The sequence below is a fragment of the Macaca fascicularis genome, chromosome 15 (genome assembly GCF_037993035.2).
Source record: "Macaca fascicularis isolate 582-1 chromosome 15, T2T-MFA8v1.1".
In the NCBI taxonomy this organism is placed as follows: Eukaryota; Metazoa; Chordata; class Mammalia; order Primates; family Cercopithecidae; genus Macaca; species Macaca fascicularis.
The window spans coordinates 110237045-110263101 of record NC_088389.1 but is presented as its reverse complement, the minus strand read 5'-3'; the positions used below and the strand labels follow the sequence as shown (position 1 = coordinate 110263101).

The following is a 26057-nucleotide window of genomic DNA, read 5'->3' as shown; positions in this document are numbered from 1 at the left end:
AACAGGGTGATACAAACCAAGTTTTAAGTTAAAATTAAACTCGCACCAGAGAGCATTCAGGTTGGTATGGAAGTTCCCTTTTCCCTAGGTAAACATAAGCATAAAAATGGAAGGTTTCCATTTTTAGGTCCTAATTTCCCTTTTATATTCTAAATAGTTTAACGATCAGAGAACTATTGTTAAATATTGTAAAAAGAATAATGTCTTCTTTGTTTCATTTGTTAAACCAATATTTTCTTACAATAACTGATGCAAGGGAAAAACAACTCTGTCCATGGGCAAGCGCAGCCCCCGGTGTGCTCCTCATCGTCTCTGTGAGGACTGGGCTGCAGGGCTCCACCACCAGCCTCTAAGCAGCTTGGCTTTTGTTTCAACTCAAAAAACCACCACCACCACCGAAAAAACAGTCATAGAATTACAGGAGTGGAGAAGGAGGAAAATGTCCATCCTCCTTGGCACCCAATGATAGAAACAAGTCTGCTAATAACAAGGTTAAAAATGAATGCCATTTCTCTAAAGGTAACAACGACTACGAGTTTAATAAATGAGAATAAGGAAGCCACTGGTCACAAGAAACTCAAATACAGACAGCCCACAGAGGCCATACCGTTCATGTAGGTTCTTTTCCATCCCCTGTGAATGTATGAATGTATGATGGGTGACTCTTCTCCAACATTTGAATGGTAAGTAAGAAACTTCTATAACAAGAACTACGCATTATTTTATATCTTATATAACTGAAAAACATGAGATGTGCTAATTACATAGTCAAAGCTAGAGTTTATTATGTAAAGATAAACCATTAGCAGTAACAATAATAATAGCCATAATTTTTATTTTGTGCATAGTATTATGTCTGGAAGCAAGTGACAGTTGTCCCCCAATATCCCTTCTCTTACACTGGTATAAGTTTTAGGGGGGCATAATGGTCACTCAGCTAAGACTACATTTCCGTATCTCCCTTACAACTATCTGTGGGCAGGTAACTAAGTGCTGGCCACTGTAAAGAGGGCAACCTTAAAAGGATATAACTTGCCCATTCCTTTCTCTTTCCTACTGGCTGAGGCTAGGGCAAGACACAATGGTGCTAGGATGATGAACGCCAATATAAAAGGAACCAAATTCACAATATCGTGGAGTCACCAAATTAGCTGCAGATGGCTTCGCTGCCAACTGTCACTATTACCTGAGAGAGAAAGAAGCTTTTTTTTTTTTCTTGAAAAAACCACTGTTCCTTTAATCTCTGTTAAAGCAGCCAAACATTCAGTGAGGTCCTTTCACACTATCACGAATCCTCATATAACAATCCTACAGTGCAGGTATCCCATTACACTGAGAAGCAAACTGCAGCCCAGAAAAGCTAAGTATTTTGCTCAACATTGTAAAGAAAGCAAGTGGCTGAGCCAAGATTTAGTCCTGGGTCTGGCTGACCTCCAGCTTTTATCACATTGCCTCTTGCCTAACATGGCTCTTCCAATGAATGTGCTCCTTGTTACTGAAGCAACAAGTTTCTGAAAAATACAACTGTACCCTGGAGAATGATCTTCAACTATAACATAATAAACTTTTCACCTACTGACCTAATGCTTTTCAAGGGTTTGAGGTTCTCAAAGATCTTAAGAACACCTTGTGGATCACTGTGAAACATACACTAGCCTAAAAGTGATCCTTATAGGGATCCTTACAGTGCAGAAAACACAACTATCCTCCAACAGGTCCTCAACTAAGTGCACCGTATTTCCTGCTTAATCTAATACGTTAAGACAAATACCTACTGGTTTACTAAAAAAATAAAATATTCCCTTCCTCCTGAAAGACAATCTGTTGGAGCTAAATGTCCATTGTTGGAAGCAGCTACTGGAACTGCAAGGCCTAGCTAACTCCACAGGAAGACTGCCAGCCAGCTTGTTTTGAAATATTACCTTGAACTCTTCCCAGTTTTTACTAAGTCATTCCTTTCCAAATGTCTAAGGACCCAAAATAACCTGAAATAGAATCTATTTCCCTGGAAGTAAAATAGGAAAAGAGTGGGTGGGGAAAGGGCATTCCCTATGCCAAATCTGTTACATTTTGATACATACAATACACATTGTAAAGGTGGGCTGACTCTCCTTATTCTATAGGAATACTAAAGCTTAGAGAGATCAACTTTGCAATGCAAAGCTAGTGCAGAGGGAGACCTAGCCCAATTCTAAATGAGCAGAAATGCTGTCCCTTACTGCCAGGGTGTAACAGTGATGCAGAGTTTTCAGTCCACCTTAGACTCTCTTAGATATGTTCCTGGAATTGGGGGGTGGAGGAGGAGCTGTTACTGGGACACTGGAAGCAATACAATATTTATTGGCAATCCTCAGTTTTACTAAGGACCCACTGAGGCCTAACGATCTATAAGCTATATCTCAAAATTGCCAATGGAAACAAACAAAAACACAGATTTTTAGCTAGTTCAGGGCCCTGGATTCACTTTTAATTTTCATTTTTTCTTCTATAAGGGCATTAGAGAGGAAGATAATCAATTCACATTCTTCCCAAATGCAATGATTAGAAAAGGGAGGAGAGTTGGTTCTAGGTCCTCCCAAGAGAAAACAGAGCTCCACTGCTGCTACTGTAGTTAATACTACTAGTCAATGGCAGTAGGTGATTACTATGTGCTAAGCTACCCGGGTATAATCCCAAGTAATCTTCACAGACACTGGATGTGTTTCACGCTATGATTAACTTCATCATACAGATGAGGAAACTGAGGCTTAGAGAGGCAAATCACTTGCTAAAGGTCACCCAGCTTAGCCCGGTTAGAGTAAACCACACGATTTGTAATAGGGAGGCCAGGACCCAGATCCAACTGTCATCATCCTGGCATCTCTTGTTTATGGAACTGCCAACTCAGAGTTGATATTTATAGTTCTTCCCCTGCAAATGAGACCGAAATAGGGAAAGGAAAGAGCTTCCCATTTACCACCTTGAGATTGCTTTTTGAAGAAGAAAGTTGAGGCTTATCCATTCCTAAAAGCTGAAAAGTGAAGTGAGAGAAAAGAGCAGCATGGGACAGACGAGGGTTCACAAGGTTTTTCTAAATTCTGATACTGAGAATCTTGTGACGTTCTATGAACTCCAAGTGATGGGTACTCCCTTTTCCTGACAGGAGCTGGCAGTATCTTTGTCAAATGCTTGTACCTCTGGAAGCAGCTGTACGTGAGTGCAACAGCACATCATTAAAGAATATGTTGGCTCTAATATTTTTAAATGTCTTTGTAAACTCTAATAGGAAAATATTTTTCTGTGATTTTTATACACAGACACACTTCAAGTACTTCTGAACTACAATTATACAACTCATTTCTAAAAAGGAAAAGTCTTGAAGTTAAAGCTAAATTTATTTCATAGTTATCATTCAGTACTATATGATTTTTTTAAGTTTTAAAAAATGTGGTAAACCAGACGCAAGCAATATTAAGCAGGTATATTAATCAACACATGGGGGCTAAATTAAAAAGAAACTTCATCTAACAGTATGTAAATATACCCCTTGTTCCCATCAAAGTCCAAAAAGCCTGACTTCAGATGTTCACAATTGCTCCAGCCACTGTTTGGTTAGCTTGTGCACTACTCTTCAGGAATTGTTTTGCTGTTTTCTAAATATGATCATTTAATTTTTAAATAAAAACATTTTAAAATAAAGTCTAATGCAGCAGCTGCCGTTTTGGCAGCGAGACTGTCACACAGAGAGCCGGTGTTAAAAGATCAGATTAAGAGCCTTCAGTCCTGGCACAGAGTGATGCTCACAGCCATGCAAGAGTGATTTTCCATGCCTCTGAAGAGACAGGAAATAGAATTCATCTTCCTCTAATAACCTGCTCCTCCCCTCCCTCCAGATTATGGTCCATCTGGCTTCAGGGCAGAAGCAAAGAGTCCAATGCTCACAGAATGCACAGAAGAAGAAACAAGGTGGACGATGTTCAGATAAAAAAAACATCAGAGATGCCCTGATTTGAAGGAAACAAACATGTTTGTGCTCACACAATAAAAGATATACACATACCTTAGGAAACTAGAAAAAGATGAGCAAATTAAATCTAAAGTAAGCAAAAGAAAATATATACACAGAACTGGCATTTAGAAAATCATGGCATAGATCAAGGGTGTCCAATCTTTTGGATTCCCTGGGCCCCACTGGAAGAAGAAATCACACACACATCCCATTTTATGTGGGCTACACATAAAGTACACCAACGATAACTGATGAGCTTAAAAAAAATTGCAAAGAAAAATCTCATAATGTTTTAAGAAAGTTTACAAATTTGTGTTGGGCCACATTCAAAGCTATCCTGGGCCACAAGTGGCCCACAGGCCCTGGGGTTGGACAAGCTCGGCATAAATCATTATCATGAGTCAAGGATTTCAACCAAGAAATGTCAAAGTATTTGGGAAATAAATAGTTCAGTGGTATGACAACAGTTAAGTATGACACTTTTCTTCCCAGACTAGAGCAAATGAGTTGTAGTATCTCCCCATGGCTTTCATCTACAGGTATAACTCCCTAAGACAATTAATTTCAGTCCAGTCTTGCTCAGCACCACTACCATTATACATTCTGTTCCCACTGGGCCTGCTCACACAACATAATTCATGTGGGAAAACAACTCATTGTCAAATCAGCTTCATCGACATCCCTAAGACAACCTTCCACTTCTGAACACAACCCACAGATCCTGCAGAAATGTGATGAGACCAAAGCCGTACCGGTGATCATACTCAGGGGTCTGTGCCTACAGAGGCCCAAAGTCTAATACCACCCCAGCGATAATTCCAACTTTTCCCTGTCACCTTAGAACATGACATCCTAGCCTGGTTACAGCTCTGTGGGTCACACATTCTTTCCATTCTCCATCCCCATAAAGCAGAGCTGCTTGAAGTAAAAAATACACACTAGTCTGGATCAGGCAGGGAGCAGTCAGGCTTCCAAAAGAAATGCAAATGCACCCCTTGACTCTCATTCACTAAGCCATCTAATCTAGTCATAAGCAAATCTTAAGTAAAAACAGGCAAATGGGGATATGACTGGTGGTAGGTTTTGTGGTTACAGCTAAAGGAGGAGAAAAGACAACATATCCTTTGTTTATCAAGACCCAAAAGAGCATGTGAATTCAGAGTGTCAACAAGACTTGTGAATAGGAGTGCCCCTCCCCAGTATATACCTATGAAGGGTACCCACAGTTACTCAAGTCTAACCCAGTTCAGACCAAGGAAAAAAATCATATATAGCAACCTGCATATCTATAATACACGTGCTCAAATACTGGCCACACAACATCGGCACAGCCCCGCTGGCAGGCAGGTGAATGAACCTCTCTCCTGAAAAGCAGTGACCCAACACTTACAGAACAGCTGAAAGGCAGGAAGAACAGTGCCTCTGTGCCTTCTCAGCCCAAGGCACAAAGTATTGCGTATTGCGGCTAAAGACATGCAGCTATTTCATTAGCTCCTTCCTTCTTAAAGTGGATCTTACCTGAGCAAATGAAGGCATTCAGTAATCCAGAAGCAAAAAATTATCTTTTTCCAGTATTCTCACTTCAACTTTTATAACTACCAAAAGCAAGCAGGGAGAGAAAAAAAAAAGCCACAAGGAAGCCAACAAGCACTAGAAATGCATCACTTTATTTCAACCTGTGCCTGTTTGCTGACAGCATGCACTTCCCCGGAGGACAGCAAGAGAACTAGTGAGCCGCATGCCGGGCCTTAGCAATGTGCTAAGCCTACCATCACCAAAGCCTAATTTTGAGAAAAGTGGCACTCAGAGAAACGAGTTCATTGAGTTCATCTTGCAGATCTTTTCCCAAAAGCACAATAATATAAAGACTTAATCAGGTAACAAGAAGTAAATGTTTAAAAGTGGCTAGCCAAAAGCTTCATTAGTTTGTTTATTACATAAAGTCTTTCCATTTGATATGTCTTCTGCCAATTCTTAATGCCCAATGACAATAGTACAGAGTAAGCTCCTGTTTTCCTGGTAATTTTTCAGTCTACCCTATTAGGTACCATTATGACAAACAAGCATAATTCTGAGCAACACTACAAAGATAGCAAAATATTTTAACGACTGAATTTTGCTTAGCCCAACTAGAAAATATTCCATTACATAAACACATTTAAATCATATTCCACAGAAAGTTATTAAGGTATACAAGTTGGAGTGAGAACACTGTCTCTTAGAAATGAAAATAAAATACAAACACGAAGAGACTGGCAAGGCCAGAGAGTCAGTTCTACAATCCCTTTTCTGCAAAACCACTAAAATGGCAACTTCTAGTCCAGTGCCTAAAATCAACTACCTTACCTCTTGGGACAGGAAAGGAATGACTTGTGCACAGATAGCGTTCAGCCTCTTGACAATCTCTGCCTGCAAAAAATAAGGGAAAGGAAAGCAATAAAGAGAACAGTCAGCTGGTTACAGATTCCCGAAATATTAACAGGATGATATTAAAACATACTTTATAATTTGGCTGGCATATTTCCTAAGGAAGAGGAAAACCATCTCATCAGCAAGCCCATTAAAAGGAAGCAATGACAACAGTGCCACATTAACAGCACAATTTATTAACCAGCATTCATCTTAACAAGTTAACCTTCAAGCATCAGGGCAATATAAAATGGAATTTAATTTCCATGACTGGAAATCAGTTTTCAACAGCCTTCACCAGGACCCTTGCTCATACTAACATTTTTCATAAAACCTGCAGTCTTCTAACTCTTAAGAATTTAGATAAGTAAAGATCCATTCTTTCCTACATCTCAACTCCTTCAATTAGCAACTCATTGCATTTCTATACTTGTGGCCTTTGCTTTAAAAACACTGGTGCTGTGATTTTAAACTCAAGACCCTGAACTTCTGAAACAGCAGCACCCAACCAACCCAAAAAAGTTGGTTAATTCAGATTCTTATAAATTCTTGGAGAATGAAATGTTTTCTTCAACCATAAAAATTTCCAAATGTGTCCTACCAGGGTTTTCAGTGTACAGAGGTTGAGATACGCTAAAATCTTATTACACTTAGCAGAAAGCAATCTGTATGTATCTGGAAACTATCCTTGGGAACTTTTTTTTTTTTTTTCCTGTGGATATGCAAAAGTCCCAACAATGTCAGAGAACAGTCTATTCTCTAATAATTTTTAGAAGTACAGACATTTTAAACCAATAAGATGCTACTGTAAGTTAAGAAAAACAAAAAAACAAAACAAAAAAAAACCACTACCTGTTTTCTTTAAAAAGTTACCCACAGCTTTACCAATGTTTATCTTAATTTGTATTTTCAGACGGTGCTTTGTATATTCTGTGATGTATAAATACATAGTTTTTTTAATACACATACATACAAAATAGTTTATATTTTAATGATGGAATGGAGGAAAGACAGCTAAGAAGAATTGAAAGACAGAAAATGTAAAGCAATTACTATCCCTAAGACATTCTTAAATTCCATCCAGCGTCAGTTCCTCATTTTATGAGAGGCCCAAAATGCCTTTTCTTGCCAAGTCATTACCAGAATGACAGTGACACTCTACTTGTGCAATCTAGGCTTCCTTCTTTCATCAGCAACCCTTCTAACTGTGTAGCTATGCAATCTTTTAAATGCCAGCACCTTAAAAACTTTGCCAGCCAAAAGAAAACACAAATTCACCATGAAGTTTCAAACCTAAGCTTTCCATTCCAGCCTGCATTCCTAACAAGATGGACAAAAACCCAGCACCAATAAGCGGCAGTGAATAAGGACCCAACTGTGCTGACCTGATTTAATTTACTGCACTGGCCCCATGGAGCATTTAGCCATCCTTTAAGCATGCTTAAGCCACCATGAAGAGCTGCAATGGGAATCACCAAACCACTCTCCACCTGGACGAACATACCACAGTGGTTATGGGGTGAAATTCCAGGGTGAGCTAAGAAAATAAAGTAGCATTCACCAGGCTGAAAGTACTGCGTCTCAAAGGCATTTGGTTGTTAAGCTTTTTGCAGGGAGAGGTGGAGGGGGAGAGAATAAAAGATAATGAGACACTTTGGGGCAGACCAAACTGATGATTCTAATGCTTAGAACCATCTGCCAAGCATATTTTCTTCATTATGTTGTTTACATAAATAAAATAGTCCCTTGCTAGGAGGGCTGAAAAATGTGTGGGCACATAAGAAAACTGAGTTCTTTAGTTTGCCTACATAATCTAGACAATAAAAACTACTCTAAGGAAACTTATTCATCTGGTGAAATAAAATTTTGGACCTAGGCTGTATTAAGTCTGAGCAACTTTTTTTTTTTTTTAATTCTACATTTTCTTAAAAATAAATGTAAAAAGGAGACGAGTCTTTTTACTAATCACGTAGGTTAACACACACACAACAGAAACGGGAGGGTAGAAACCTTCCAGACTTTTGTTAAAGGTCTCCTTTTGTTTAAAAGACTTCTTAATTTCTTTAAGTTGTCATGCCAATGGATTTTCATGGTCAGGCTAATTGGCAGTTGGGGGGTGGGATGTGTGTGTGATTTCATAAAATTAAGCAGGTCATTCTTCACTTTGAAAGCTAAAGTTGCCTCGGAAACACTGCTGCTCCCATGGTCATCTAATTTTGCCTCTTTTGTCCCATAGGACCCAGCTTTAGGGAGGCATCATTTATTTACAGGCCTTTCCACTGGGCTTCAGCGATCAGCCAATAACACTGTGGACACACACTTCTAATGGCCCATGTTTTGAAACTGAGTCTAATATAATGGCGTGGGGCCCAAACTCCTTTTCCAGCACAGCCATTAAAGGATGTAGGTTATTGCTGTTGTCACCATTGATATTTGTCATTGTAATGTAATTAGGGCCCTAAAATGATGCATTACAGCCCTTGGCACAGCTTCTATTAAAATCTTTTCTTCTGCTCACTGAACTGCGACCTGCTTTCTGATGAATAACAGACAGACAGCTTTAGGGTAAGGAGCAGATTCATCAAAGAAGTATTTTTCAGCTTTGGGGAAAGAAGGGAAAAAAGGCAACCTAGGAGGAAAAGCAATAGGGGAGGAAAAACCACAACACACATTTGAATTTCATCTGACCACTTGAAATTCTGATTGCATCTGATGAATCTTGCTTAGACAATATATTCCCAGTATTTGAATCACATGGTTAATCAGGGCTCTAATCTGCTATCCATCAGGCTATGCCAGTACTGTTAGCTTCCAATCAAATTTATAGGTGATGGGGGTCATGCATCCCTGAGCCAGTACATTCACAGATAGCCCATTTAAACAGGCAGGGATTCTGAAATATTGCTGTTAGGGTTACTAGATATTATAATGGTATTTGATGCTTTATGGACACTGCTCAACTATTGCCTTTAGATGCCCATGATATTCCAAAATAGCATTAATAGCACCAATAAAAGGACAATTGTTCATGTCAAAATGTTAACAAAAAGATCGTACAGGCAGTCACACTTTGTCAAACACATTAACAATTTCTGACAATTCCATTATACCTTCCCTATCAAGATATTCACTTAAAAACCAATAAAGGTTGCAGATGTATTTTCCTGCCCTCAACTCACTACCATTCTATTTCCTCTCTCTCAAAATTTCCCACCTTTACACGATTCTCCAACAACAACAAAAAAATCAATAAAATAAAAGTGATCACCATCCCTGCTAAAGAAAACCTTGGTTTGGGTAAAATATCTCAGAAAAACGTAATGACAAAAAAGGCATTCTATGAAAATCCCTTGGCTATGCACTCAACACCTGACATGTGAATGTCAACAGGCTAACTCTACAGTACTGATGGACAAGTGGCCTAGGAGCATGACCAGGTAGTAACAAAACAGGGAAACACAGAAAAGAATATTTTATATTTTATTTCTTCATACTCCAACACTCAAGAATCACTGGAAAATGTATCAACTATCTTACATCATGGGAAAGTGATGTCATACATTGAAAAGAAAGCTGTAACTCAATCACTAGGTTAAAAAGTAACAAATACTAAAGCACACAATACCAAATACATATTTCCCTTATCACGTAACAAATTTTACTAATCATTTAAGAGACAAAAACTTAGTTGACCCCATACTTGAATTTACCTACATTCCCTGAAATAGATCTGATACAATAATCTGATTTTTATTTGGATCATTTTCAGCCTATATGATTTCCTTAAAGAGACACAAATCTTATTTTAAAAACATAATAAACTTGGGCAAAAGTACCAATAGCTTTATTTTACTAATCAAAGGGATATATCAAAAGCAATTGTTGATTTTAAAAATTGTTTCATGCGTTTGTCTCTCATCAAAATAGGAACAACATTACTACGTATGTATTGTTGAAATAAAACAGAATAATAAAGTGTTAATAGGAAACCATTTCAGCAGCTAACTTAAAGCAATTACAGTTTTGGGAAACATTCCTGAAGAAAAACATTTTACCATTAGTTTTCAACACAGCAGTTTCTTGCCAAAATTTTTTAAAAGATGAATCTGTTTATTTTATTAAATGTTTATCAAGAACATACATTCATCCACTTTTATATCAACATTTTTATAAAGGTGACAAATAAGTCCTATTTACCCTGACTGAAATGCTTTTTGGAATAAACACAAATAAATCTTGCAACCCTATCACTTCACTTCACCACTAGAGAACAAAGACTGCAATTCTTTAAAATTTCAATCAGAAAATATCTTGATTTGTTCCAAATTTTCTAAAGAAACTGTACAACTTCTGAAACTGATCTTGCCTGACCCTAGATTAAAAAGTCAGAGGACTAATGAGAAATTCTTTCTAACTTAAAATCCAGACTAAACGTAAGGAAAAATGTTCAAGTACTATTGCTCTAAACTGACAACTCCATTTTTACCTTATCAAAAATCAATTTTACAAAAGTGTTAATAACATGTAACACATAAAACTAATCTTAGCTATTAACTCCTATTCAATATAGTGTTGGAAGTTCTGGCCAGGGCAATCAGGCAAGAGAAAGAAATGAAGGGTATTCAATTAGAAAAAGAGGAAGTCAAATTGTCTCTGTTTGCAGATGATAGGATTGTATATTTAGAAAACCCCATCGTCTCAGCCCAAAATTTCCTTAAGCTAATAAGCAACTTCAGCAAAGTCTCAGGAAACAAAATCGGTGTGCAAAAATCACAAGCATTCGTATACACCAATAATAGACAGACAGCCAAATCATGAGTGAATTCCTATTCACAATTACTACAAAGAGAATAAAATACATAGGACTCCAACTTACAAGGGATGTGAAGGACCTCCTCAAGGAGAACTACAAACCATTGCTCAACAAAATAAAAGAGGACACAAACAAATGAAAGAACATTCCATGTTCATGGATGGGAAGAATCACTATCGTGAAAATGGCCATACTGCCCAAGGAAATTTATAGATTCAATGTCATCCCCATCAAGCTACCAATGACTTTCTTCACAGAATTGGAAAAAACTACTTTAAAGTTCATATGGAACCAAAAAAGAGCCCGCATTGCCAAGACAATCCTAAGCAAAAAGAATAAAACTGCAGGTACCACGCTACCTGATTTCAAACTACACTACAAGGCTACAGTAACCAAAACAGCATGATACAGGTACCAAAACAGATATATAGACCAATGGAACAGAACAGAGCCCTCAGAAATAACACCACACATCTACAATCATCTGATCTCTGAGAAACCTGACAAAAACAAGCAATGGGAAAGGGATTCCCCATTTAATAAACGGTGCTGAGAAAACTGGCTAGCCATATGTAGAAAGCTGAAACTGGATCCTTTCCTTACACTGCATACAAAAATTAACTCAAGATGGATGAAAGACTTAAATTTAAGACCTAACACCATAAAAACCCCAGAAGAAACCCGAGGCAATACCAGAACATAGGCATGGGCAAAGACTTCATGACTAAAACACCAGAAGCAATGGCAACAAAAGCCAAAATAGACCTCTAATTAAACTAAAGAGCTTCTACAAACCAAAAGAAACTATAATCAGAGTGAACAGGCAACCTACAGAATGGGAGAAAATATTTGCAATCTACCCATCTGACAAAGGGCTAATACCCAGAATCTACAAAGAACTTAAATTTACAAGAAAAAAACAACCCCATCTAAAAGTGGGCAAAGGATATGAACAGACACTTCTCAAAAGAAGACATTTATGCAGCCAGCAGACATATGAAAAAATGCTCATCATCACTGGTCATCAGAGAAATGCAAATCAAAACCACAGTGAGATACCATCTCACGCCAGTTAGAATGGGGATCATCAAAAACTCAGGAAACAACAGAGGCTGGAGACGATGTGAAGAAATAGGAAGGCTTTTACACTGTTGGTGAGAGTGTAAATTAGTTCAACCATCGTGGAAGACAATGTGGCAATTCCTCAAGGATCTAGAACCAGCAATACCATTTGACCCAGTGATCCCATTACTGGACACATGCACAAATATGTCTGTTGAGGCACTATTCACAAAAGCAAAGACTTGGAACCAACCCAAATGTCCATCAGTGATAGACTGGATTAAGAAAATGTGGCATCTATACATCATGGAATACTATGCAGCCGTAAAAAAGGACAAATTCATGTCCTTTGCAGAGACATGGATGAAACTGGAAACCATCATTCTAAGCAAACTATCACAAGGACAGAAAACCAAACACTGCATATTCTCACTCATAGGTGGAAGTTGAACAACGAGAACACATGGACACGGGGCGGTGGGGGGAACATTACACACTAGGGCCTGTTGGGGAGTTGGGGGCTGGGGGAGGGATAGCATTAGGAGAAATACCTAATGTAAATGACGAGTTGATGATTGCCGCAAACCAACATGGCACATGTATACATATGTAACAAGCCTGCACGTTGTGCAAAGGTACCCTAGAAATTAAAGTATAGCTGGGTGCGGTGGCTCACGCCTGTAATCCCAGCACTTTGGGAGGCCGAGGCGGGCGGATCACCAGGTCAGGAGATCGAGACCATCCTGGCTAACACGGTGAAACCCGTCTCTACTAAAAATACAAAAAATTAGCCGAGCGTGGTGGTGCGTGCCTGTAGTCCCAGCTACTTGGAGGCTGAGGTAGGAGAATGGCGTGAACCTGGGAGGCGGAGCTTGCAGTGAGCCGAGATCGTGCCACTGCACTCCAGCCTGGGCGACAAAGCGAGACTCCGTCTCAAAAAAAAAAAAAAAAAAAAAAGAAAGAAATTAAAGTATAAAAAAAGAAAATAAAAATAAATAAAAAACACTGATCTTAGGTAATTAAAAAAAAAAAAAAAAAAAAAAGCCTCACTGGAATAAAGCTTAAAGATTTAGACCGAAGATATTGTCAGTATTGCTAGCAAGCTGGTAAAACCACATGCCTAAGCTTTATTTGTTTGAGTGCTTATTTTGTTAAAAAAGAAAGAAAGAAAGAAAAAAAAACTACTACTGCTTAATAAAGCAATAAAACAAAGTGATAACGTTATAAGAATTGATTTAATAGGCCATCTATCAGTTTCCTAAAGGACTTTAAAACTAAGACTTGCTGTTTTTAAAAGCTCTGCCCATCCTACTTACTCCCATGAGAAAAGGATACTGTCTATAACAGGGTAGTCAATTTGTATCATCTTAAACGATGTGAAAGTGTCGATATTGAACCTTTTTTCACAACCCCCATACCTCCCTTCCACTGCTTCCCCCAGGGAGTTTAACCAAAACAATGATTTTACTAATGATGATACCACCAGCAATGTCAATGTGGTTTACGTGTTGAACTCATATTTATGCTATTTTACTGCATGTTAAGTGTGCTTTAAAGTACCCTATGTGTGGTTCAGTTAACTGAATATTCTCAAATGTCCCATTTATTTGTCCTAACAAGATACATGGGGCTACTGTTTGTGTTGCTCACGTGGGAATACACAGAACAGAGTCCTTGAAGAGAATCAGGGTGTGCCTACATTTCATGGAACTATTCCAATCTATCCCCAGAGCTAAAGCTATATTTTACTGAAGCATTTTTACAATGGTAAAAAAAAAAAAAAAAAAAAAAAAAAAAAAGCACCCTCTTTTTCCTCCCACCATGTGAGCTTTCTAGAGGTATATCTTTAAGAGAAATCCTAGATAGGTGCCTATCCACCTACATGCATCTTCTGGGCTCTAGTTACTGTGTTTAAATACTGCTATAAGGTTAAGAGTGATCGAGAGAGATAAATTATCAAGGTTGAGAATGACGATCATTGTGCCAGACGTCCAATTACTTGTACAAGGTCAAATCATTTCAGTTCTCAAGTCTGGAAAACACTGTAACCAATGTTACCACGGTTATACTCAGTTCCACCAGAGGGGAGAGGCAGGGAAAATGGAAAGAAAGGATGGGAGGGAAAAGTGGGATGTCAGTGGGAGTAGGGAAAGAAAATTACTTTCTCTAGAGGGCTTACCTTCAGCCTGCACAGAACAAGGTGGAACCGGTCAGAGAACCTGATTACTCTGATTACTAAGACACCCAAGTTCTACGAATAGTTCTTTCCTCAGCCGGTGTGTCAGAGCAAGCCTTGCCAGCTGCCTGCTTTACATTTTACTTCTCTTCTCTCTCCCTCCCCTCCTCCTCTTCTTCCTCCTCCTCTTCTTCCTCCTCCTCCTTTTCTCTCTCTCTCTCACAACTTCCTCTTTCCTACTGACATAAATAAATGTACGGTTGTCTTTTAATGCTGATTTACAATTAACCTTTTCCATACTTAGCCACAGTAGAGGGAAGAAAATACTCCTTGTGCCCACAGTAAATGGAGATCATTCATCTTGATTTTTCCCAACATGGTATGTGTGATCAAAATGATGTGAGAAATACCTAAAGACAAAGGAATTTTGGATATAGGAATAAAACAAAACAAAACAAGACTAATCGTCCTTAGTTCTCATCAAGGATGCCTATCTCCAGGGAAAGAAGCCACCTTTTATACAGAGCGCCATGCTCTCTATTTTTTGGTCTTTCCTCTCAGGCGAGCCTAAAGCATCCTCGTCTGTTTACTTCTTTTCTCTGTTTTTCAAGAAACCTCCATCTATCTTGCATTTCTCAGTATTTTCTTTCCTCTTCTTCCCATTCTAGCATATGGCCTCTAGTGGTTTCTTCTCCCTCCTCCCAATTATATAAAATTTCAATTCTTTGAAGCTGTCACTACCAAAACATCCTTACAATCCCTTTGTTTTCTCACTATGAGTTGCCACTCCTATCAAAATCCAAGTTTTGGCCTTTTCCTGTTTACTGAGATACCACTCTGCCATTACCCTTCCACTACACTTCCAGGTGCAGGCACAGTCAGCAAGTGAATAAATGGGCCCTGGCCTGGCTAGAGCAGAGGGCACAGCAAGGAACGAGGAGACAGTCCCTCTTCCTAGCATTTGTACTTGCTCCTCCCTCTACCTCACCTTCCCCAGATCTTCCCATGGCTCATCTCCACCCATCATTTAAGTCTCAGGACTTAATAGGAGACTCCCTCCAATGCCTTAATGGGAGACTCCCTCCAATGCCTTCACTTACCATCTTCAATTACTCCCTCTCCTCCCACATTCTGGCCCATTACAGTTTTGTCTTCTCCTGACAGCATTTGTAATCATCTGAAATTACCTCATATATATTTTTGTTTACATGGACTAGACTAGTGCTTCTCTAACTGTAATGCACATACTAATCACCTGGAAATGTTAAAATCCAAATTGGAAAAGGGCCTCAGAATCTACTTCTAACAAACTTTAAGGTGATGCTGAAAATGCTGGTCCACAGACCAGACCCCTAGGAGTAAGGTTCTAAAGAATGTAGGCTCCATGGCAGATAGCCTTGTCGTACAGCCCCAGTGGCTGCTACGTCGAAGACACTCAATATGCTTTTGTTGAATAAATAGAAGAAACTACAGTTTAGGTGGTTAGAATCTCATGAATTCTTTTGCGGGCATGCTAAAATTGTTTGGGAATACAGACATACACAAGAGATATTGTGAATTCGGTTCCAGATCACGACAATAAAGTGAATGTTACAATAAAGCGAGTCACACAAATTTTTTGGTTTCCCAGTGCATGTGTGTACTACAGTACAGTACAAACATAACTTTTATAGTTTAAGTGTGAAGTAGCATTATGTCTTTAAAAAAAAAACATATATAGAACACCATAATTTAAAAATACTTTACTGATAGAAAATGCTAACCATCATCTGAGCTTTCAGTGAGCCATGATCTTTTTGCTGACAGAGGGTCTTCGCTCAATACTGACGGCTAATCAGGGAGGTGGTTGCTTAAAGTTGGAGGGCTATGACATTTTCTCAAAAACAGACAATAATTAAGCTTGTTAGCACTGAGTGTCTCTTCCTTCCCAAAGAACTTCTCTGTAGTATGGGATGCTGTTTGACAGCATTTTACTCACAGAATTTCTTTGAAATTTCAGAGGAGTCAATCCTTTCAAACTCTGCCACTGCTTTATCAACCAAGTTGATGTAATATTCAAATTCTTTGTGGTCATTTCAACAGTGTTCATAGCATCTTCACCAGAAGTATATTCAATCTCAAGAAACTACTTTCTTTGCTCATCCATTAGCAGCAGCTTCTCATCCATTCAAGTTTTATCATGAGATTGCAGCAATTCAGTCACATCTTCAAGGTCCAATCCCAAAGACCATCCTCAGGGTCTTGAACCCCTCCAAAGGCATCCACAAGGACTGGAATCAACTTCTTCCAAATTCTTATTAATGTTGGTATTTTGACCTCCTCCCATGAACCACAAACGTTCTTAATGACATCTAGAATGGCTAATCCTTTCCAGAAGGTTTTCAATTTACTTTGCTCAGATTCACCAGAAGAATCATTATCTATGGCAGCTACAGCCTTACAAAATGTATTTCTTATATAGTAAATCTTAAAAGATCCATGGGCTACAGAATGGATGCTGTATTAGCAGGCATGAAAACACTAATCTCCTTATACATCTCCATCAGAGCTCTTGGGTGACTAGGTACACCAATAGTAGGCAGTAATATTTTGAAAGAAATCGTTTTTTCTGAGCAGTGGGTCTCAACAATGGGATTAAAATATTCAGTAAACCATGCTATAAACAGATGTGCTGTTGTCTAGGCTTTGTAGTTCCATTTATAGAACACAGGCAGGGTAGATTCAGCATAATTCTTAAAGGCCCTAGGATTTTTGGAATGATAAATGAGTCATTCCAAAAAGTCACCAGCTGCATTAGTTACATAGCAAGGGAGTCTATCCTTTGCAGATTTGAAGTCAGTCACTGACATCTCTTCTCTAGCTATGAAAGTCCTAGATGGCATCTTCTTCCAATAGAAGGCTGTCTTATCCACACTGCAAATCTGTTGTTTGGCGTAGCCACCTTCATCAATGATCTTAGCTAGATCTTCCAGATAACTTGCTGCAGATTCCACATCAGTACTTGCTGCTTCACTTTGCACTTTCACGTTATGGAGATGGTTTCTTTCATTAAACCCAATGAACCAACCTCTGCTAGCTTCAAACCTTCCTTCTGCAGCTTTCTCACCTCTCTCGGCCTTCACAGAATTGAAGAGAGTGAGGGGTTTTGCTCTGGATTAGGCTTTGGCTTAAGGGAATGTCATGGCTGGTTTGAGCTTCTATCCAGACCACTAAAACTATCCCTAAGTCAGCAATAAGGCTGTTTCATTTTCTTACCACTGGAGTAGCACTTTTAATTTCCTTTAACTTCTTTTCATTTGCATTTGCATTTATAACTTGGCTGTTGAGCACAATACACCTAGCTTTTGGCTCATCAGCTTTTGACATGTCTTCCACTCTAAGGTTAATCATCTCTAGATTTTGATTTAAAATGAGAGATGTGAGACTCTTCCTCGCATTTGAACACTTAGAGGCCCTCCTGTGTAAGGTTATTAATTGACCTATTTCAATACTGTTGTCTCAGAGAATGGGGAAGCCTGAGGAGAGGGAAAGAAGGGGGAATAGCACGAAGCAGTAAGAACACATACATTAATTAAGTTTGCTGTCTGACGGGGGCTCAGTTCACGTTACTCTAAAACTATTACAATAGTAACATTAAAGATCACTAACCACAAATCACGTAACAGATAAAGTAATAATGAGAAGGTTTGAAATATTGTGAGTTACCAAAATGTGACATAGAGACATGAAGTGAGCACAGGCTATTGGAAGAACGGCTCCACTCAGGGTTGCTACAGCCTTCAATTTGTGAAAAACACAGTTTCTGTGAAGCACAATAAAGCAAGGCCCAGTAAAACAAGGTATGCCTGTAGCTAAAGCACATTAATATATCAACCACAAAGGAATATCTATCCAGAAAACCTGCTTAAATTCTGATATGGTTTATTTAGCTTCCCATCACACATCTTTTCTGGCATTTAGGATACCACGCTATTCAAAAGAATAATAAATTATCATAGTGTGCAACAAAAGGAAATGCAAATTCATTCTGGACAATTCCTAACGGGTGAATAAATGATTAAAGTTTCCTATCTGAAACCTTGGCGAAATATGTGTTTTAAAGATTATTTTAAAATATAATAAAGGAAATGCAGCTTAACCTCCTTCTTGAGATTATTTATACCAGATTGCTCATCACCAGACCCACCGAACTGAGGAATTTGTTAGACAGCACCCTGGGAGCGCACCTTGTGTACACCGTTCATGAGAAATCTCTACAATGTTATCTCGAGTGCACCAACTTGATGATTTTAATAGCCCAAGGAAAGGGCCTACTCATGCGACAGCATCACTAGGTTCACAGGAAGTAAAAGGACAGTTCCGAATAATTCAAGGTGTGGTGGTGGAGCTCAGGAATTATACACACTACAATGTGTAGATGAGTTCATACTTATTAACCTTGTTCAAAACAAGACAGTTAGAGCCAGGCTTGGGGAGCCATGGGCACAGCTGCAGCAGGAGGACCCCTAGAGAGAACAGGCTATTCAGATCCCTTCCGAACAAGGTCCAAGAGTTGCTGCAGCATCACGTGCTGAGCAGCAGGCAACCGAACCTGGGATTCCACGTATGGATTCTGATACACAAACTGCCTCCCCACTGTCCCTGACAAACCTGTCTGGACACTCTCACACTGCAGGAGGGTTTTAATTATTAGGAAGCTTTTACTTAAACTAATTCCTTGGCTGTTTCTGTGTGTTTTTGTTGTTGGGGTGGTGTACTGCACACAAAGTCCACTACCATTCACTGATTGCTCACTCCAGCTCCTTCAATGGCTGGGGGAAGCCACCTGAGACAGGCTGAGAAATTAGAAAAAAGAAGTCCCCGACCACAGACTGAAACCTCTCTATAATCAGAAAAATAATAGCATTTTCCCTATAATCAGGCTCACATCTACTTTTGTTTGTTTTCTTCTTTTTTAATACTTGACTAGGCAGGTTGAGAAAATTAAAGGTAAAGGAAACTATTGTGTTCCTATATTCCTAGTTACTTTTAAAATGTACTTCAGGTAGCTTTTAAATTAAATTCTGTAGGCAGTTTAAAATATTTAAACAAATGTACCTTAGAAAAAGCCTAAACCACGAATGTATTACTGCCTTTTTGCCCATTCAACAAATACTTATTAAATATCTACTTAATAAGTATTTTATTACTTGTCAGGACTATTGTAGGTGAATGAAGACAGAGGGGTGAACAAGACAAGCAAGTCCCTACCGTCAGGGAGCTCCCATCATAGGTGGAGGGAGACAGAAGCACACATACAAGTATATAAAGAGGAATTTCAGACACTGAGAAGTGCTATGAAGACAAAATAGGGGGTCTAAGAGAGAGCCCTGGGGTGGGAGGTGGGTCTGGTTTGGATGACATGATCAGGCAAGGACAAAAAAAGAAGCGACTCAAAAGTTGAGATGTGGCTAAACATAACATTTTCTACACCACATGTTGCATATGTTATTAACAAGTATTATACACATAAAGGAGTCCCTGATCAGATGACCTCACACACTGTGAAGAAAGTTAAACAGTTTTCTTTACTGTTGGATATCTCAGAGCCTTTCATTTGATAGTGTTCACCGTACATTTTTGGAAAGGAGCACATTAAAAGCAATTACGACTCAAGCTTCTTTGGCTTTGGGACCCTCTCTCCTCAAAATTCGGAGAGGAGACGATATTCCGTGGGAAACACTGAGCTCGTCAGTCGTTTCCAGCCCTGGCCTCACATCAGCATTACTAGTCCACCTTTCACAAACACCCACACCCAGGCCTCACTCCAGACCAATTAACTCACAATCTCCAAAGCCAGGACCCTGGTTTCAGTTTTTAAAGCTCCCCAGGTGATTCTAATGTGCAGGCAGGATTGAAAACCATTAAGCTAGAGCACGGGATGCATGCAATAAAAAACAGAGTGGAAAATAAGGACAGAAGGGGTTCACTGAGGTCAGACTGTGGAAGGTCCTGAATGCCACTCTAAGGGGTTTGAACTGTATTTAGACGGCAGTAAGGGCCCATCAAGGTCAATTCCTAGGAAAGTTATGATAAGTACCAGACAGGTCAAGACACCACAGTGCATTTCTGTCCTCCACCCACTTCTTGCCACTGATTATATTTAATACTGTGGACGGAAAGAAGAGATTTATAACCACAAAGCATACCACAAGAGGAAAGATGGAGGATGAAAGATAACTTCAGAATAGGAACAAAAGGAATTTCCAAAGCACCTCCGACTTAGGAAATTCAACAAGATGTTTTCAGTTACTGGCTCCTACTCTAAACTAGAAGCTGTGGTAGAAACAGCAGTTCTGAATGCAGAACTGATCTGAACTCTTGAGGTGTTTATAATTTAGTTGGGGGAAGATCAAATATAAATAAACACAATAACAAACGCCATGTGTTAAGTGCCCTAGGTACTACCCAGAGGAGCCCTGGAAATCTAAGAGTGAGGAGGGGAAGAAAACCCTTCTGGCTTTGGGGATAGAGTAATGTGAGCCATATTAACTTCATAACTTTCGATTATTGTCTGCTACTCTGCCATATACTGCGTTATAATCTGGAAAAAACAGTACAGGAACAAGATAGGACTCACAGAGCCTATAATCTAACAAATGAGACAGACATTGAAACAAATACAGAATGCAGGGTATTTTAAAATGCTTTTTAGAGGACTATTTCCCTGAGTAACTGAGAGTGAAATGAGTCTGACACACAAAGGAGAAGGGGGCAGAGAAAAGGGTAAGACCATTCCCAACAAAGCCTGCCATACCAGCACGCGACACTGACATTCAAAGAAAAAAGTGAAAGGGGTAGTATCAGTACAAGGTGAAGGTGGAGAAGTAGATCCAAAAGAACCTAGTGGACCAGGATCATCTTTATCCAGGACATACTAGTTAGGAGGCTATTGCATTACTCATGGTGAGTGTTTTTGTTTTTTTTGTTTTTTTTGTTTTTTGAGACAGAGTCTCGCTCTATCACCCAGGCTGGAGTGCAGTGGCACGATCTCTGCTCACTGCAACCTCCACTTCCTGGGTTGCAGCAATTCTCCTGCCTCAGACTCCCAAGCAGCTGAGATTACTGAGATTACAGGTGCATGCCACCACGCCTGGGTAATTTTTTTTTTTTTTTTTTTTTTTTTTTAGTAGAGACAGGGTTTCACCGTGTTAGCCAGGATAGTCTCTATCTCCTGACCTCGTGATCCGCCTGCCTCTGCCTCCCAAAGTGCTGGGATTACAGGCGTGAGCCACCGCGCCAGGCCAGTGAGTCCTTTTAAATATGGTGGCCAAGGGTGTTCACCATCCTAACATTAATGGAACGCTTGCTCTGTGTCACATATTTCACTTAATGTTCAGAACAATTTTAAGAGGATTATTCTCGTCCCCATTTTACAGATGAAGTCAAAGAAGAGAAAAGTGGTTAATTTACCATGATCACATAGCTGGAGAAAAGTAAACAAATGCAGGAGTAACTGGGAGCTGACACCAGAAGACCTCATGTTTGACTGGGTGTGGCTAAAGAATGAGAGAGCAGGAGAATAATCAGCTGCCTCTCTGGGTTTCTGGCTTGAGAAACTGGGTGGATGGTGGTGGCGTTTCCTCAGATAGGAATCACTAAGTGGGCTTGTGAGGGACTACGTCATTTCGGGACCTGTTGAGTTTAAGTATCTATAAGACATTCAAGGCAAATGAGGACATACAATGGTCTCAGGGGAAGGGTCTAGGGTAGTAAAAAAAAAAAAAAACCCTGAGATTCATCTACTCAGAGTGAATAAAATTACCTAAATAAAAGGGCAAAGTAAGCAGAGAAGAGGTCAGAGCCATATTGGGAATAATGGCAGGATTTTCCAGGGGCAGAGAAGGGCCCCTAAAAAATGACCCGACACCAAAACATAGATATAGAAGTAGACCGGGAGGTCCAGCAAGCCCAGATAAGGGAATAGAGAAGGCAAAGGCTGTAGGCAGAAAGCCTGGAGACCACCATAACCTCTAGTATGACAACAAGGTCTGATGGTCAGTGATGGTGACTGTGGTTGAGAGTAAGGACAGCAGGCAGGCTGCACATGGAGAGCTAGTGGATTTATGTGGCTTCACTAGATTAGACAACCAGGGGAGTACGGAATCGATGACTCCAGTGCATAAAACCTGGATGATAGGGTGCTTCCTACCGTTCACTAAAACAGGGAAATCACAGGCTTGTGTCAAGGTTGGTTTAGGGGACAATTATGGAAAGGCACGGGAAGAATTCAGAATGAAGTGACAAAACATTCTGAAAGAACACCAAATATTTTGAACGATACAGCTGTGCAGTCCCAAATCCTAATGTGACTCTAATTTCTAGCCTAGCTAAACCATGACTTTGATAAGCAAACTCCAAAATGATTCTGGACTCCATTTCTATAATCATGAAATGGGAAGAATGGCTGCCCCATATCTGGTTGGCAGAAATATTTATGAGGGTAGGCTTACGAATAAAATCCCTTAAAGTAAGCAGTTCTAAGACAGAATTGAGATTAGATAGTGCTACAAATTGAGTGGCTGTATTGTTAGGTATCGATTCAAGCTTAGGGCCCTTTCTGTCTCTCAATTAAGAAAGCATCCCTTGCTAATTTATACTACACAGGGGAAGGGCTGCAAGGACCATGAGGCGGCTAGGGAACAGATCTAAAGTGGGATGGGGATGCCAGACTCACTGGCACAGTGGCAGAAGACACGTGCCACCTCACTGATTGGAAGGAGTGAGCTCACAGGCCTAGCCCCAGAAAATTTGTTTGTTTTCTACTTTTCTTGCACTTTGACCCAGAAAAGACATTCTCAGTATTTATGTTTTGCTACTGGTGAAGGATCTCCCTTCCTCTTTTCTTGGTGAACAGATAGTTGCCCTAGCTGCAGTGAATTTTATAAATAGTAGTAAAGAATAAAGAATATCACCAGGCAGGGGGAGGGGAGGCAGGCTTAATTTTAAAGCTTCTCAGACAATAACATGGTCCTGAAATTTAAGACTACAGAATAAAAATTCTTTGTGACGTATAGAAGTATGTTATCTTCAATTAAGTAGATGGTAAAAAATGAAAAACAAAAATTATCTCAGAGAATTTAGAAGCACTCAGAAGAATTTAAACAAGTTTTGCATTAACCAAAGCACAAACTGCAGTGCTTCTTACAGCTTCAATAAGAAGCTACTACTTGTGAACCTGTGTTAACTGCCTTGGACTTAACTATGCTACGTACATTCATACCACCTTGAATTTGATTCTTACCTTTAATCTAACATGCCTTTAAATTTACTTTTTTATTTTTTAGGTTACACTTTATGAACTTCCACTTCAGTCTATTCTTAAAGTATAACATAACCTGATACAACTTTTGACTGATTAAGTATTCTAAAGCAGGAAAGTAGCTCGTTCCCAGATTGTTACCGATCAGCCAAAAGATTCTGGTTAACTACGTTTAGTTCAATGGAGTTTTTGTTTTGTTTTTTAAAGATGAAGACATTCTCTATGAAGAAAACAGTGAGTTAATTTTTGCACAAGTAACAAGTACCTTATCTCATTCACCCATCTTTAAGAAATAGTTCACAGACCTGCACCAGTCCGCAGACCACTCTCTGAGTGTCACTACTCCGAAGCAACATTCCTCAATCGCAAACTATAATTTCTTACTGCCTTAGACTTTAGGTGATAGGTATGTTCCTCCAAGGTAACCAAATTCTCCAACACAGCCCTAAGAAATGGAGCATTCCTTAACCTCTTCCCTGGTTTACTTACAGAACCCAAGTGTCTACAGTTGCAAAAACTACTTAAGGGTGGGTGCAGGCTCAGAATATCAGTTCTTCAGACACCACCATTCAGGAGTCTTTCCACTCGGCCATGATGCCGGCCACTGAGAGGATGAGTTGCAGCAAACAAAAAGAAAGAACCACAAACTATAAATAGTATTTTCTTATTTCTAAAAACAATTGCTAAGTGATAGGGTTAAAGTATAGAGTTAAAAAATGTTACAGCTTAAGTATGCTTGAGTTTTGAGTAAGTTGGAGTTGGACTTTTGCTCCCTTAAACTTAACGCTTAATAAATTTTCTGCAAAGAATGTACATGCATGAGAAGAAAAATAAAACAAAATGCACTTCATGATTCTTTTTGCCCATTTACCCCAAAATATTAAGAGGTCAATATGGAGAGGGAACCTGTTGAAGAGACGAAAGGAGACAATACAAAAGCGTAAGTATCTGTTGAAGTGGAGTGAACTAAGATAAGAAGAAATGAAAACCCTCTTCTCTACAGCAAATGTAACAACCCACCAGCCACCAGCTAGAGCTGTCAGGCTGTCTAAAGCAAGGTACTATTAAAATGACTTCAATATGAGGTGTTGTTTCAAAGATGCATGAATCTCCCAAAACAGAAAAAAAGAAAAAAAAAATGCATGAGTCTGGATGGAGCTTAAGCAATGAGAGGTTATGCAGATAAGATAATACACTATCAATCTTAACATACTAAATGTGGGATATCACTCAGGCAGCACACAGACTCCCACGAACTATATAAACTATACCATGGAGATATAATGTAGAAATGGAAGACATTTTGGAGATGTTTTGGCTCCTTGCTACTCAAAATGTGATCAGTGGACCAGCAGTATCAGTATCACCTGATCTTTCTGTTAGAAATGGAGAGTATCATGCACCAACCCAGACCTACAGAAACAGAATCTGATTTCAGCATGATCCCCAGTGATTTGTATGCACATTGAAGTTTGAGCAGCACTGCTCTAGTTCACTGGTCCTCAACCTTGCTGTACATCAAAATCACCTCTGTAGCTTTTAGAAAAATACTGATGCCTAAGACCCAGATTAGGGGGCTGGGAACCAACATGTTATAAAAAGTAAAAATCCAGTCCTAGACCCTTGTTTTACGGATGAGGAACTGAGACTCAGAAAAGTTAAAAGAAAAGTTAACTGGCTGGGTGCAGTGGCTCACACCTGTAATCCCAGCACCCTGGGAGGCCGAGGGGGTGGATCACAAGGTCAGGAGTTCAAGACCAGCTTGGCCAACACAGTAAACCCTCCCTCTACTAAAAATACAAAAAGTTATCCTGGGGGCATGGTGGTGCGTGCCTGTAATCCCAGCTACTTGGGAGGCTAAGGCAGGAGAATCACTTGAACTTGGGAGGTGGAGGTTGCAGTGAGCCAAGATCACGCCACTGCACTGCAGCGTGGGCAACAGAGTGAGACTTGGTCTCAAAAATAGAAAAAAAAAAAAGTTAAATAATTTACCAATGTCACAGGAAGTTACTGGCTGAATTATGGCTAGATTTTTTAAAATATTTAGGGTCATGTTGCCTATAAGAAGTCGAAGAAACTGTAAAGTTACCAATAAGTCAACAATAATTTTAAAGATCTGGGGTTTCATTTTATCATTAATTTTTTGTGCTATATATTTTATGTATCACCCTTTGAACCTTGACTAGTATTTATTCCTGAGGGGGACATGATCCCGATCAGACACAGCATATATGATGGAGACACAAGGATGCCTCTGCCTGGTCAGCATTTGGAACTGTAGGAACAGCTGTAGGAACATGAGTGAGTT

General features: G+C 39.4%; 1 protein-coding gene across 25 annotated transcripts in view; it reads right to left on the bottom strand.

Annotated features, from left to right (window-relative positions):
* Positions 1-26057, bottom strand: part of LOC102136791 (transducin-like enhancer protein 4) — a 156283-nt gene that overhangs the window by 109070 nt on the left and 21156 nt on the right. For 16 of the 25 annotated variants that reach the window (XM_005581987.5, XM_005581992.5, XM_005581988.5 and 13 more), the window contains exon 5: positions 6335-6397. The exons of the other annotated variants lie outside the window; for them this stretch is intronic. In XM_005581987.5, the coding sequence (XP_005582044.1) occupies positions 6335-6397 (63 nt within the window). The remainder of the gene's footprint in view (positions 1-6334; positions 6398-26057) is intronic. 25 annotated transcript variants of the gene reach the window in all.